At 34.5% G+C, this 14,606-nt stretch overlaps 1 protein-coding gene across 1 annotated transcript in view; it reads left to right on the top strand.

The window, feature by feature from the left end:
* Positions 1 to 14,606, top strand: part of URI1 (URI1 prefoldin like chaperone) — a 92,240-nt gene that overhangs the window by 45,387 nt on the left and 32,247 nt on the right. Inside the window, exons 3-4 of the mRNA XM_025854389.2 lie at positions 1,517 to 1,595; positions 2,935 to 3,070. Of these exons, the coding sequence (XP_025710174.1) occupies positions 1,517 to 1,595; positions 2,935 to 3,070 (215 nt within the window). The remainder of the gene's footprint in view (positions 1 to 1,516; positions 1,596 to 2,934; positions 3,071 to 14,606) is intronic.

Genomic DNA, 14,606 nt, shown 5'->3' with positions numbered 1-14,606 from the left:
GAAGTGGTGGAGCTGGGATTCACCTTCTATTCTGATTGTAATGCCGTGCTCTTTCTGGTATGTAGCTCTGTACATGAAGTTTTTTAAAACCATTTTATTCTTACAAAAATTTATCCAGAAGGATGATATTTTTCTCTTAAGTAAATAGAATAAAGACATTTTATGTTTATAAAAAAGGATTTTGAGGGAACGTTTTACAAAAGCACTGAACACCAGGAAATAAAAAGGCTTGCTTGGAAGAACACAGGCCAGAAGACCTAGGTTAAATTCACTGCTTGCATCTTTTTTGATGGAGGAGGTCTGATTTCTCTTAAATGTGTCCTTTTTCCATCTTCCTTCTACTTTCTTTTTTGAATGAGGAAAATGTTGAAAAGTGACATTTACTACAGGAATATTTTTAGGATGAATAATAGTATATATGTGAAATTACTTGATATTCTTAAGAGTAAATGAGATAATTTTTATTGATTATGCTCCTCTTGCTTTAGGGGTGCTAAGGAGTAAACTAAATCAATTCTATGATGTTTATAGAGCAGTCATTTTTATTATCTGGAGAGCGATTATCTATGTTGCAATTTATTCTAATTTCAGTTTGGCAATATCTACATGTTTTTTTTAAATTACTTGCTGAATTGGTGGGTTTTGTTTTTGTTGAGTTTTTCAAACTGACAACACCCTTTTGCTTTAAAAAATTTCAGTGCACTGGTTTAGCCTGCAGCTTACAGCCTAGCAAGGAACCCTTACGAAACTGAATTTTCAGAGAGGATTTGAAAACAGGCATCTGCATGAAGGACTATTCATTTCCAACAGGTGTAAGAACTGAGTGCATAGTGTGGAAACATATGACCATCTCTACTCCTACAGAATGATATCTTTTGGTTATTTGAAATTAATTTATTAGGTAGCTCTGTCTTGATATAACATGAAACAGGCTCCAAAGCCAAATCGAAATGCTCTTTTGTATTACCTCTACCTAATTTCTTCTGTCTCCTCGTTGGTTCTCTCTCACCTTAATCACGTTAATATGAATAACTGAAGGGTTATTCCACATTTTTCAGCTTTAAGTTTTCTAGGGTCTGAAATGTCTGGTCAAATTTTGTGTACATGATTTCTGCTGTGCAGCCAGTGTTTATTCACCCACAAGGTTTATTAAATCTCTTCTTCCTTCATCTTAAGTCCCTCTTTGCCTCTAAACATCAGGCCTTCCCTCAATGTTTCCTTTAATTTCTAAATTTTATTTAGTTCAGATGATCTACATTATGAAACACTAGTTCTCAAGATGTGTGTTCTAATTCTAAAACCAAAATCCTTGAAAGTCTTAATTTTTTGGTATATGTATGGTTGAATAATGCCACTGCTAAATTTGGTAAACATAGGATTTTTAAATTTTAAAAATAGTTAAATATTTAAACTGCTAAAATTGGATTTTTGATTAGTTTGTCTTTTGATACATAGTCTACTCAAGGAATTGTTAATTTGTGTATTCATTTAGTATTTGCTATTTTTTTGTCAACAGGAAGAAGGTAGATAATGACTATAATGCCCTGCAAGAAAGACTCAGTACCTTGCCTGATAAGTTGTCTTATAATATCATGGTATGTTTAGTGTGTTGCTTTTAAAGTAGTATGTTGTTTACATATTAACTATGGAAAGTAAGAAGATGTTTCTTTGCTTTATATGTATTGATTCACAAATTGCCAAGCTCTAATAGACAGTATCTGAAGTAACTACCATAGCAGGGAAAGTTTTTGTTTTACTTTATTATTTTTTTTTTAAGATTTTATTTATTTAGACAGAGCTACAGCGAGAGAGGGAGCGCAAGCGGGGGTGGGGGTGGGAGAGGGAGAAGCAGGCCTCCCGCCGAGCAGGGAACCTGATGCGGGGCTCAATCCCAGAACCCTGGGATCATGACCTGAGCCGAAGGCAGACGCTTAACGACTGAGCCATCCAGGCGCCCCTGTTTTACTTTAAAATAATCCACTAATTGTTGTAATAGTTGGTATTTGCTTCTTTTCTTTTTTTTTCAGATTTATATTAAGTTATCACATTATGGAGACACAAATGGCATAAATGTTAGCACAAAATTTGACAAATTTGGTATGCAAATTTACTGTGTTAGAAAACTGTAATTAAGACAGAAATATGGCACTTAGTCGTTTCCTGTTAGCCAGAGCAGGAATAGATCATAATGTTGTATAATTCACAGAATTACACCCTAGAACATTGATTTTATATAAAAAGGTACTGCTAATTTTTGTCTGAATGATCTTCATATCGACATAGTGATCTATTCATGAGCCCTGGATTAGATTCTTTCATTGCTTGAATATTCTTTTTCATAAAGACTTTGTTCTTAATTACAGTAGCTCAAATGTTTTATAAATGTATTGTTCTTTATTTTACTAGCCCAAATATTTTGTAAAATTTGTAGACTCATTAAAGCTATTTATTTGTTAATTCCAAGTTTGTTAAAAAATGGCTATTTTATTAGAAATAATTTTCAGGTTTTTTAATCAAAGGTATTCTTTATTAACTTAATATTTCATTGCTAGTTTGCTTTCATTTAGATTTATGAATGAACACGAAGTATAAACATTCAGAGACAGTGCTAATTTCTCTGAAAGCTGTGTGTAAATGTGCTTATTCCTTTTCCTGTTTTAACACTGACTTATTAACCTAAAGCAGTTTTCTATAGGTTTTCTTAGTGAAACTTTAATGTTAAATTTCTATGAAGTTGACATTTTTTCTTAGTCGATAAAAAGTCCTCAACATAGAGCTTTTAATGCTGTTTCATAAAATGTATTTTCTTAGTTGATAAAAAGACCCCAACGCAGAGCTGTTTCTTAAAATGTATTTTTTTAGTGTTTTTAATTTTTTGTCTTCTTTCTCCTTATTCCTCCCCTCCCTCCCTCCCTTCCTTCCTTTCAACAATAGGTACCATTTGGCCCCTTTGCCTTCATGCCAGGAAAGCTTGTCCATACTAATGAAGTCACTGTTTTACTCGGGGACAATTGGTTTGCAAAGTGCTCAGCAAAGCAGGCTGTGGGCTTAGTTGAGCATCGGAAAGAACGTATGTACCAATTATAAATGATGTATCTTTGCCGGATGTGTATCAGTTCACAAAGTGCCAAGCTATTACTTAAAGTATCATCCATGATTTATTAGTCCAGACTATTTGTGATTTGGTTGAATTGTAGGTAGTTTGAGTAGAACCAACATTTGAGAATGGAACATCTGGGTTGGAAATATCACCCACATTAGCATGTTTTCAGAAATGACAGAGTGTAAAAGTCCTTAACATGTGGTTTTATAGATAGAAGTTGGGAAGACATCAGACTTGGGCTCATTTTATATTTTATAACTGGTTTGTTTTAGCTGCTTTTATAGACTTACTTTTGCTTTTAATACTTGTAGTACATTTGCTTTTAATACTTGTAGTACACAGAGGGAATTTACTTTTTATTTGTTGAACTAAGAAAAATACCTATTTGTAAAAGTAGAAACAATTTTTAAACATGCTTTTTGGTTTAGAAGAAGTCATATTTTCATCTTACAGAGAAGGCCAGGTGTGGAGAGGTGCTACCCAAAACAGTGCCTATACTTATTCAGTGATGTGAGGCCTCTGTCTCATTTGATTGAGGTATTTCTTTAAGTTTTGTTTATTTGTGATATTATTTGTTGGTGTAGATACATATCCACATACACATTTTTATGGATGGGTTTGGCTTCAGTTCTAGCTTAGTTGCATTTTAAAATTAGGTTCATTTAATATCTATGTTCTTATTTCCATAATAAAATACTTAAATTGATAGTATATCATCACCCCTACCTGTTTTTTTAACTTTCTTGTTAAATGTGTGTTTGAAAATTTTTGAGGATTCTTCTGTATAAATGAGGTCATAAAGATAAAAAAACAGCTGAATTTTCTACAGCTGAAATTATTTCACTTATACATGTGAGTGGGTACTAGTTAGAGAACTCATTTACTCAGTGAAATTGTGGGATCTATATTTGGACACTCTAATTGCAAATCAACTCCTATAAGTTTATAATTGATAACATATTTGATCATTTGTGACACTAATCAGAATCTTATTGTTAGGCCTGTATATAATTTCCAGCAATGATAATTCTTTTGGCATTACTATACTAAAATAAGTCATGTACGTTAGAGGAAAAAGAATGAGCATAATTCTTTCTTAAAGGCCTTTCTTAATGGGGAAAGCTTTCTTTTTACTGGGGTAGCTCTGCTGATATGAAATCAGTTCATCGTCTGTTAAAGTTTCTTCACTCTGATTTTCATATGTGTATTTCAGCAAAGCAATCTTTAGAATCAGTTATGACTTAATATAATAATGGGAGAATACTTTTTTTTTAAGATATTTATTTTTGAGAACATGTACACGCGTGCTCAATTGTGAGCAGGGGAGGGACAAAGATAGAAGGAGAGAGAGAGAATCTCAAGCCGACTGAGCATGGACTCCAAAATGAGGCTTGATCACATGACCCTGAGATCATGACCTGAGCTGAAATCAAGAGTCGGCCACTCAACCAACTGAGCCACCCAGGTGCCCCAGGAGAATACTTTTAATAGAATAGAATTAGAGCTCTAGAATGAAGAGGTATTTTTTGGTAAATCACTTTCCATTGTTGAAAATGGTTTTTGGAATTGACCAAAAATGATGACTTTTGGGATCAGTGTTTATCTAAAATAATTTTCAGAATATGTACCTATGAATTATGTTTGAGAACCTATTATGAATTCTAAAAAGTTGTTTTATTCACACAGTTTTATACTAATTTTAATAACTAAAGAAATGTTTAGGTAATTTGTTGTATTTAACATTTATTTAAGAAAAGATACTTTATTTTTCTTATGGAAGAAGAAATATAGCAAGTTAAACACACAGTCCTACCTCACTGTTGACAGGGTAATTGGGAAAGGTGGAACGGAGGTCATTGCATGTTTAAAAAGTATTCAAAATGAAGGACAAAATGGATTTAACACAAGTGCAAAAGGATTCAGGGGAGGTTTCTCTAAGGAAGCTGATTTTTAAAAGTGCTCTATTCTTTGTGCTCACATCCTGCATTTTTGCCATTTAACATGAATATGACCAGCTTTTTAAAGTTTAAAAAAAATTTTTTTAAGTTTATCAGAGTGAAATTGACTTTTTATTTGGTATACTGTTCCATGAGTTTTCAACACAAAGATTTGTTTAACCATTGCCACTATCAGAATATAGAATAGGATATAGGATACACTAGTCAGGACTCAGATTACAACAGAAACTCCCTCATGCTTTCTCTTTGTGGTCACACCCTACCTCTACCTGTAAGGCCTGACAATCACTGATCTGTTTCTATCACTATCAATTTTACCTTTTCCAGAATGTCATATAAATGGAGTCATATACTATGTAACCTTTTGAGACTGACTTCTTTCATTCACCATAATGCCTCATCTAAGTTGTTTTGTATATCAAAAGGTCAGTCGTATTTACTGCTGAGTATTGTTCCATTATATGCACATACCACATTTTTCTCTTCGTCCATTGGAGAACATTTGGTTTGCTTTCATTTTCTGGAATTATGAACAGAGCTGTTATAAACCTTTATGTTTTGTTGTTACTATAAATTTTCATTGCTGTTGATAAATACCTACAAGTGGGATTGCTACGTCATATGGTGGGTACGTGTATTCAGTTTTTAAGAAACTTTCAATCTATTTTCCAAAGACACTATATTGTTTTACATTCCCCCAGTCCCAGCAGGGTGTGAGAGTCCTAGTAGCTTTGCATCCTTACCAGCACTTGGTATTGTTAGTTTTAAAAATTTAAGCCATTTCAGTAGATGTGTAGGAGTTTCAATTTGCATTTCCCTGATGGCTAATGATGTTCAGCATTGATTCACATCTGTGTGTGTATCTGTCCTCTTTGATCTGTTGAAGTCTTTTGCCCATTTTTAAAAATTTGGTTGTATTTTTTCTTTCTCTTAAATTTTGAGAGTTCTTCATATATTCTGGATATAAGTCTTTGTTAAGTGTGTGATTTGCAAATATTTTCTCCCAGTATATATCTTGTCTTTCTATTCTCTCAACATTGTATTTCCAGAGCAAAAATTTTTAATTTTGAAGTCCAGTTTATTACTCTTTTGTTTTATGGATCATTTGTTTGGTGTCATATCTAGAATGCTTTGCCCTACCCTCAGATCATGAAGATTTTCTCCTATGTTTTCTTCTATAAAATGTTCGTTGAGCATTCATCTGAACACAGATCTAAGAGCAAAAAGAACATTTGCTCTTAGATCTGTGTTCCATTTTAAGTTAATTTTTGTATAAGGTGTGAGGTTTAGTTCAAGGTGTTCAGTCTTTTTACGTATAGATGTCCCGTTTTTCTCAAATCATTTGTTGGAAGTCCTTTCTCCATTCAGTTGCCTTTGTACTTTTGTCAAAAATGAATTGGTAATCAGAATCACAATGAGATACCATTTTATCCTTCCTACAATATCTATAATAAAAAAGGCAGACAGTAACTTGTATTAGTGAGGATGTGGAAAATTGCAACCCTAATATGTTGCTGGTGGGAATATAAATTGGCGTAGCCACTTTGGAAAACCGCTTGGAATTTTTCATAAAGTTAAACACTGAGTTACCATCTAGCCCTATACCACACCTAGATAGTATTATACCCAAGGGAAAGTAAAAACATACGTTTGCACTGAAGCTTGTACATGAATATTAGCATAATTCATAATAACCCAAAAATGTAAACAACCCAAATATCTATCATTCAGTGAATGGGTAAATGTGAATGTTGCTTGGCAAGAAAAAGAAATGTACCATTTACTATGACAAATGAAAAAAGCCAGCTACAAAAGACTATATATTATATGATTCCACTTGTATGAAATATTTAGAATAGGCAAATTTATGAAACAAAAAGTGTATTAATGGTTGCTCAGGGCTAGGGAAGGTATGGGGGAGAATGGAAGGTGACTGAATTTTTTTGAAAAGGTTATATTTGGACATGATACAAATTTTAAAGGGCTTTCGTTGAAAAATAAGTGTCCCTTTTCCTCCCTTGTCATCCACTTGGATAACTTGGAGTCATTATCAGTATCTTACCATTTTGCGTGTTCACATCTTGTAGACTTATGCATTCCCAACCCATTATATACACAACCGCTCAAATGGTAGCACATGTTTTTTTGCATCTTTCTGTCTTTTCTTCATGGCTGCAGAGCATTATATGGATATTGCATAATTTATTGTTTTCTTTCATAATAACCATCCTAAAGGTTTTGATTTCCAATTCTTTAAGGACTTCAGGATGTTTGTTGAGCATTTTTCATATGCTTATTGGCTATTTGTAGAAAAATCTTTGGAGAGATGTCAGTTCAAGTCCTTTGCCCATTTTTGAATTGGGTTGTCTTTTTGTTGTTGAGTTGTATGAGTTCTTTATATATTCTGGATATTAGTCCCTTATCAGATAGATGATTTGCAAATATTTTCTCCCATTCTGTGGACTGCCTTTTCACTGTATTGGTAATGTCCTTTGATGCACTAAAGTTTTAAATTTTGATGAAGTCCAGTTTGTCTTTTTTTTTTTTTCTTTTGTTGCTTGTACTTTTAGTGTCATGTCCAAGAATCATTGCCAAATCCAATGGCGTGAAGCTTTTCTCCTGTGTTTTCTTCTAAATTTCATAGTTTCAGTTTTCATTTAGATCTTTCATCCATTTTGAGTTAATTTTTTGTATATTGTGTAAAGTACGGGTCCAACTTCGTTCTTTTGCATGTGGCTATCCAGTTTTCCCAGTAGTGTTTGTTGAAAAGACTGTCTTTACCCCCATTGAATGGTTTGACACTGTTATTGAAAATTGTTTGGATATATATGGGAGGATTTATTTCTGGGTTCTTTACCCTATTTTATGATCTATATGTCTGTCTTAATGCCAGTACTATAGTATTCTGATTACTGTACCTTTAGAAAGTTTTAAAATCAAGTAGTATGAGATCTCCAACTTTCATCTTTTGCAAGATTGTTTGGCTATTCAGGGTCTCTCAAGATTGCATATGAATTTTGGGGTGGGTTTCTTCTATTACAGCAAAATTGTTGGGATTTTGATAGGGATTGATTTGAATTTGTAGATTGCTTTGGGTAAAATGGTATCTTAACAATATTAAACCCTCTAATCCATGAACACAGGATGTTTTTCCATTTACTTTGTCTTCTTTAAATTCTTTCAGCAACACAGTAAGTCTTGTGTCTTCCAGGCTAAACTTACTACTAAATTTTTTTTAATGGTATTGTAAATTGAAATTATTTTCTTAATTTTCAGATTGTTCATTGCTGGTGTATAGAAATGCAACTTGTTTTTGAGTATTTAATTTATTAGCTTTTTAGCTGTGTGTGATATTTCAGGTTTTCTACATATAAGATCGTATCATCTGCCAATAGAGATAATTTTACTTCTTCCTTTCCAATTTGGATGCTTTTTATTTTTTTTCTTGCCTGATTGCTTTTGCTATAACTTTTTTTTTCTTATGGACTCCTAGTTATTTATTTATTTATATTATTAACATATAATGTATTACTTGTTTCAGGGGTACAGGTCTGTGATTCATCAGTCTTATACCCATTGCTCATTACAACGCCTGCCCCTCCCCTCCAGCAACCCTCAGTTTGTTTCCTATGATTAAGAGTCTCTTATGGTTTGTCTCCCTCTCTGGTTTTATCTTGTTTCATTTTTTCATCTCTTTCCCTATGATCCTTTGCCTTGTTTCTTAAATTCCACATATCAGTGAGATCATATGATAATTGTTTTTCTCTGATTGACTTATTTCACTTAGCATAATACTCTCTAGTTCCATCCAAGTTGTTGCAAATGTCAACATTTCATTTTTCTGTTGGCTGTGTAACATTCCATTGTGTGTGTGTGTATACACACACACAGTACATCTTCTTTATCCGTTCATCTGTCGATGGACATCTTGGTTCTTTCCATCGTTTGGCTTTGTGGACATTGCTGCTATAAACGTTGGGGTGCAGGTGCCCATTCAGATCACTACATTTGTATCTTTGGGGTAAATATTCAATAGTGCAGTCACTGGGTTGTAGGGTAGCTCTGTTTTAAACTTTTTGAGGAACCTCCATACTGTGTTCCACAGTGGCTGCACCAGCTTGCATTCCCACCAACAGTGTAGGAGGTTTCCCTTTTCTCCTCATCCTTGCCAACATCTGTCGTTTCCTGACTTGTTAATTTTAGCCATTCTGACTGGTGTGAGGTGGTATCTCATTGAAGTTTTGATTTGTATTTCCCTGATGCCAAGTGATGTTGAGCACTTTTTCATGTTGTCTGTTGGCCATTTGGATGTCTTCTTTACAGAAATGTCTATTCATATCTTCTGCCCATTTCTTGATGGGATTATTTGTTCTTTGGTGTTGAGTTTGATAAGTTCTTTATAGATTTTGGATACTAGTCCTTTATCTGATACATCATTTGCAAATATCTTCTCCCATTCTGTCAGTTGTCTTCTGGTTTTATCGACTGCTTCCTTTGCTGTGCAAAAGCTTTTTATCTTGATGAAGTCCCAGTAGTTCATTTTTGCCCTTGCTTCCCTTTTCTTTGGTGATGTTTCTAGGAAGAGGTTGCTGCCTGTGTTCTCCTCAAGGATTTTGATGGACTCCTGTCTCACATTTAGGTCTTTAACCCATTTTGAGTCTGTTTTTTTTGTATGGTGTAAGAAAATGGTCCAGTTTCATTCTTCTGCATGTGGCTGTCCAACACCATTTGTTGAAGAGACCGTCTTTTTTCCATTGGACATTCTTTCTGCTTTGTCGAAGATTAGTTGACCATAGAGTTGAGGGTCCATTTCTGAGTTCTGTATTCTGTTGTATTGATCTATGTGTCTGTTTTTGTGGCAGTACCATACTGTCTTGATGATTACAGCTTTGTAGTAGAGCTTGAAGTCTGGAATTGTGATGGTTTTCTTTTTCAACATTCCTCTGGCTATTCAGGGTCTTTTCTGGTTCCATACAAATTTTAGGGTTATTTGTTCCATTTCTGTGAAAAAAGTTGATGGTATTTTGATAGGGATTGCATTAAATGTGTAGATTGCTCTAGGTAGCATAGACATTTTAACATTTGTTCTTCCAGTACGTGGGCATGGAACGTTTTTCCATTTCTTTCTGTCTTCCTCAATTTCTTTCATGAGTAGAAGTTTTCTGAGTACACATCCTTTGCCTCTTTGGTTAGATTTATTCCCAGATATCTTATGGTTTTGGGTGCAATTGTAAATGGGATCAACTCCTTAATTTCTCCTCCTTTTGTCTCGTACAGAAATGCAACTGATTTCTGTGCATTGATTTTATATCCTGCTACTTTACTGAATTCCTGTATGAGTTCTAGCAGTTTTGGGGTGGAGTCTTTTGGGTTTTCCACATAAAGTATCATATCCATCTGCAAAGAGTGAGAGTTTGACGACTTCTTTGCCGATTTGGATGCCTTTTATTCTTTTTGTTGTCTGATTGCTGAGGCTAGGACTTCTAGTACTGTGTTGAACAGCAGTGGTGATAGTGGACATCCCTGCTGTGTTCCTGACCTTAGCGGAAAAGCTCTTAGTTTTTCCCCATTGAGAATGATATTTGCTGTGGGTTTTTCATAGATGACTTTTATGATACTGAGGTATGTACCCTCTATCCCTACACTGTGCATACTGAGGTATATACCCTTGATGCCTACAAAATCCTAATCAAGAAAGGATGCTGTACTTTGTCAAATGCTTTTTCTGCATCTATTGAGAGGATCATATGGTTCTTGTCCTTTCTTTTATTAACTTAGTGTATCACATTGATTGATTTGCGGATGTTGAACCAGCCTTGCAGCCCAGGAATAAATCCCACTTGGTCGTGGTGAATAATCCTTTTAATGTACTGTTGGATCCTATTGGCTAGTATTTTGGTGAGAATTTTTGCATCCATGTTCATCAGGGATATTGGTCTGTAATTCTCCTCTTTGGTGGGGTCTTTGTCTGGTTTGGGATCAAGGTAATTCTGGCCTCATAAAAAGAGTTTGGAAGTTTTCCTTCCTTTTCTATTTTTTGGAACAGTTTCAGAAGAATAAGTATTAATTCTTCTTAAATGTTTGGTAGAATTCCCCTGGGAAGCCTCTGGCCCTGGGCTCTTGTTTTTTGGGAGATTTTTGATTACACCTTCAATTTCCTTGCTGGTTATGGGTCTGTTCAGGTTTTCTGTTTCTTCCTGGTTCAGTTTTGGTAGTTTACAAATCTCTAGGAATGCATCCATTTCTTCCAGATTGTCTAATTTATTGGCCTATAGTTGCTCATAATATGTTCTTATAATTGTATTTCTTCAGTGTTGGTTATGATCTCTCCTCTTTCATTCATGATTTTATTTATTTGGCTCCTTTTCTTTTTGGTAAGTCTGGCCCAGGGGTTTATCAATCTTATTAATTCTTTCAAAGAACCAGCTCTTAGTTTCATTGACTTATTCCACTGTTCTTTTGGTTTCTATTTCATTGATTTCTGCTCTAATCTTTTTTTTTTAATTTTTTTCAAGATTTTATTTATTTGTTTGAGAGAGAGAGACATAATGAGAGGGAACACAAGCAAGGGGAACAGCAGAGGGAGAGGGAGAAGCAGGCTCCCCGCTGAGTAGGGAGCCTGATGTGGGGCTTGATCTCAGGACCCTGGGATCATGACCTGAGCCAAAGACAGATGCTTAATGACTGAGCCACCCAGGCGACCCTCTGCTCTAATCTTTATTATTTCTCTTCTCCTGCTGGGTTTAGGCTTTATCTGCTGTTCTTTCTCCAGCTCCTTTAGGTGCAGGGTTGGGTTGTGTATTTGAGACCTTTTTGTTTCTTGAGAAAGGCTTGTATTGCTGTATACTTCCCTTTTAGGATCTTTGCTGCACCCCAAAGATTTTGAACAGTTGTTTCATTTTCATTTGTTTCCATGATTTTTTAAATTCTTCTTTAATTTCCTGGTTGACCCATTCATTCTTAGTAGGGTGCTCTTTAGCCTCCATGTATTTGAGTTTTCCAACTTTCCTCTTGTGACTGAGTTCGAGTTTCAAAGCATTGTGGTCCAAAAATATGCAGGGAATGATCCCAGTCTTTTGGTACTGGTTGAGACCTTATTTGTGACCCATCGCTGTAACTTCTATTACTATGTTGAATAGATAGAATAGTAGGCATCCTCATCTTGTTCCTCATCTTAGGGGAACAACTTTCAGTCTTTCACTATTGAGTATGATGGCAGTTTAGGTTTTTCATATGTGGCCTTTATCATATTTAGGAAGTTAGCTTCTATTCCTAGCTTATTGTTTTGTATTGTGCAGTCGTGTTGGTTTTTGTCAAAGGCTTTCTCTTCATCAGTTGAGTTTCGTGTGTATGACGTAAAGATTTTACTTACTTATGTTGTGAAATGTTTACCAAAGTAAGTTTTAGTAACATCTGTCACTTCATATACATAGAATAAAAAGAAATGGACAAAAAAAAGAAAAAAAATATTTTCTCATTATTTGTAATGGCAACCCTTAGAATTTACTATCTTTCAACTTTCTTATATATCATAGAGCAGCAGTAACTGTAGTCATCCATTGTACATTACCTTCCTAGTTTATTTATCTTATAACTGGAAGTTTGTACATTTGGTCCAACTTGGTCGAATTTCCCCAGTCCCCCATTTGCTAGCATTTTGTTGAGGATTTTTGCATGTATACTCATAAGGGGTATTAGCCTGTAGTTTTCTTTTAGTGTCTTTGTCTGGTTGGTCTCACAGAATGTGTTCCTTCCTCTTTAATATTTTGAAAGAGTTTGAGAATTGATGTCAGTTTTTTCTTGAATAATTGGTAGAGTTCATCCGTGAAGCCATCTATTCCTGGGCTTTTCATTGTTGGAAGGTTTTTGATTACTGATTCAGTCTCCTTACTTTTTACAGGTCTATTCAGATTTCCTATTTCTTCTTGCATCATTTTTAATCGTGCATTTGTTTCTAAGAATTTGTCCGTCTACGTCATCCAATTTGTTGGCATTCAGTTTTTCATAGTATTCTCTTATAATCCTGTTTATTTCTATAAAATAAATAGAATCGTCTCCACTTTTGTTTCTGATTTTAGTAATTTGAGTCCTCTCTCTCTTTCTTTTTCTCAGTCCAGGTAAAAACTTTGTCAATTTTGTGGGTCTTTTAAAAAAAAATCAACTTTCAGTTTTGTTGATTTTTTTTCTATTTTTCTATTTCTGTTTATTTTCACTCTAATCCTAGTTCTTCCTTCCACCTGCTAGCTTTGAGTTTAGTTTACTCTTTTTCAAGTTCCTTTTAAAGCATACAGTTAAGTTGTTTGAGATCTTTCTCCTTTTTTAATGTAGGTGTTTACTGGTATAAATTGCTTTCTTAGCAGTGCTTTCACTGCGTCCTGTAAATTTTGTTATATTGTATTTTCCATTTTCATTGGTCTCAAGGAATTTTCTTTTTTTTTTTTTTAAAGATTTTTTATTATTTGACAGAGGTATAGCAAGAGAGGGAACACGAGCAGGGGGAGTGGGAAAGGGAGAAGCAGACTTCCTGCCGAGCAGGGAGCCTGATATGGGGCTCAATCCCAGGACCCTGGGACCACGACCTGAGCCTAAGGCAGGTGCTTAACGACTGAGCCACCCAGGTGCCCCTCAAGGAATTTTCTAATTTCTTTTGTGATTTCTTCTTTGACCCCTTAAGTCAGTGTTCTGTTACATTTCCATGCATTTGTGAATTTTTCATTTTTCCTTTTCTTAGGAGAATATGTATTCTTTTGGATAGAGTGTTCACATATATATTAGGGTCAGTTGGTCTATAATTTTGTTCAAATCTTCTATTATTGCTCTTATTTCTGGTTGTTCAATCCTTTGTTGTAAGTAGAGTATTGACATCTCCAATTTTTATTGGAGGACTATTTTTCCTTTGGATTCTGTCAATTTTATCTTCATATATTTGGTGCTATGTTGTTAGGTGTGTATATGTTTATAACTGTTATATTGATAGATTGAAATTTTTATCAATATAAAATATCGTTTGTTTCATATAACTTTTTTGATTTTCTATCATATTTTGTCTCATTATATAGCCCCTCCAGTTCTCTTTTGGTTACTGTTTGCATGTAATATCTTTTCCATCTTTTCACTTGCAATCTGTTTTTCTGTCCTAAGATCTTAAAGTGAGTCTTGTTGACCACGTATAGTTGGATCCTGGGTTTGTAGTTTTGTTTTGTTTTGTTTTGTTTTGTTTTGTTTTGTTTTTTGATAAAAGCCTATTTATTCTTTTTGCAGTTAAGTTGCATTTCTTCTTTTTTGTAAATTTTTTATTGTTATGTTAATCACCATATATTACATAATTTGTTTTGGTGTAGTGTTCCATGATTCATTGTTTGTTCATAACACCCAGTGCTCCATGCAGAATGTGCCCTCTTTAATACCCATCACCAGGCTAACCCATCCCCCTACCCTCCTCCCCTCTAGAAACCTCAGTTGGTTTTTCAGAGTCCATCATCTCTCCTGGTTCGTCTCCCCCTCTGACTTACTCCCTTTCATTCTTCCTCTCCTGCTATCTTCTT

Source organism: Callorhinus ursinus, unplaced genomic scaffold (assembly GCF_003265705.2).
Source record: "Callorhinus ursinus isolate GAN/ISIS: 27379988/994484 unplaced genomic scaffold, GSC_fseal_2.0 scaffold61, whole genome shotgun sequence".
In the NCBI taxonomy this organism is placed as follows: Eukaryota; Metazoa; Chordata; class Mammalia; order Carnivora; family Otariidae; genus Callorhinus; species Callorhinus ursinus.
This window is presented reverse-complemented; position numbering and strand designations above follow the sequence as displayed.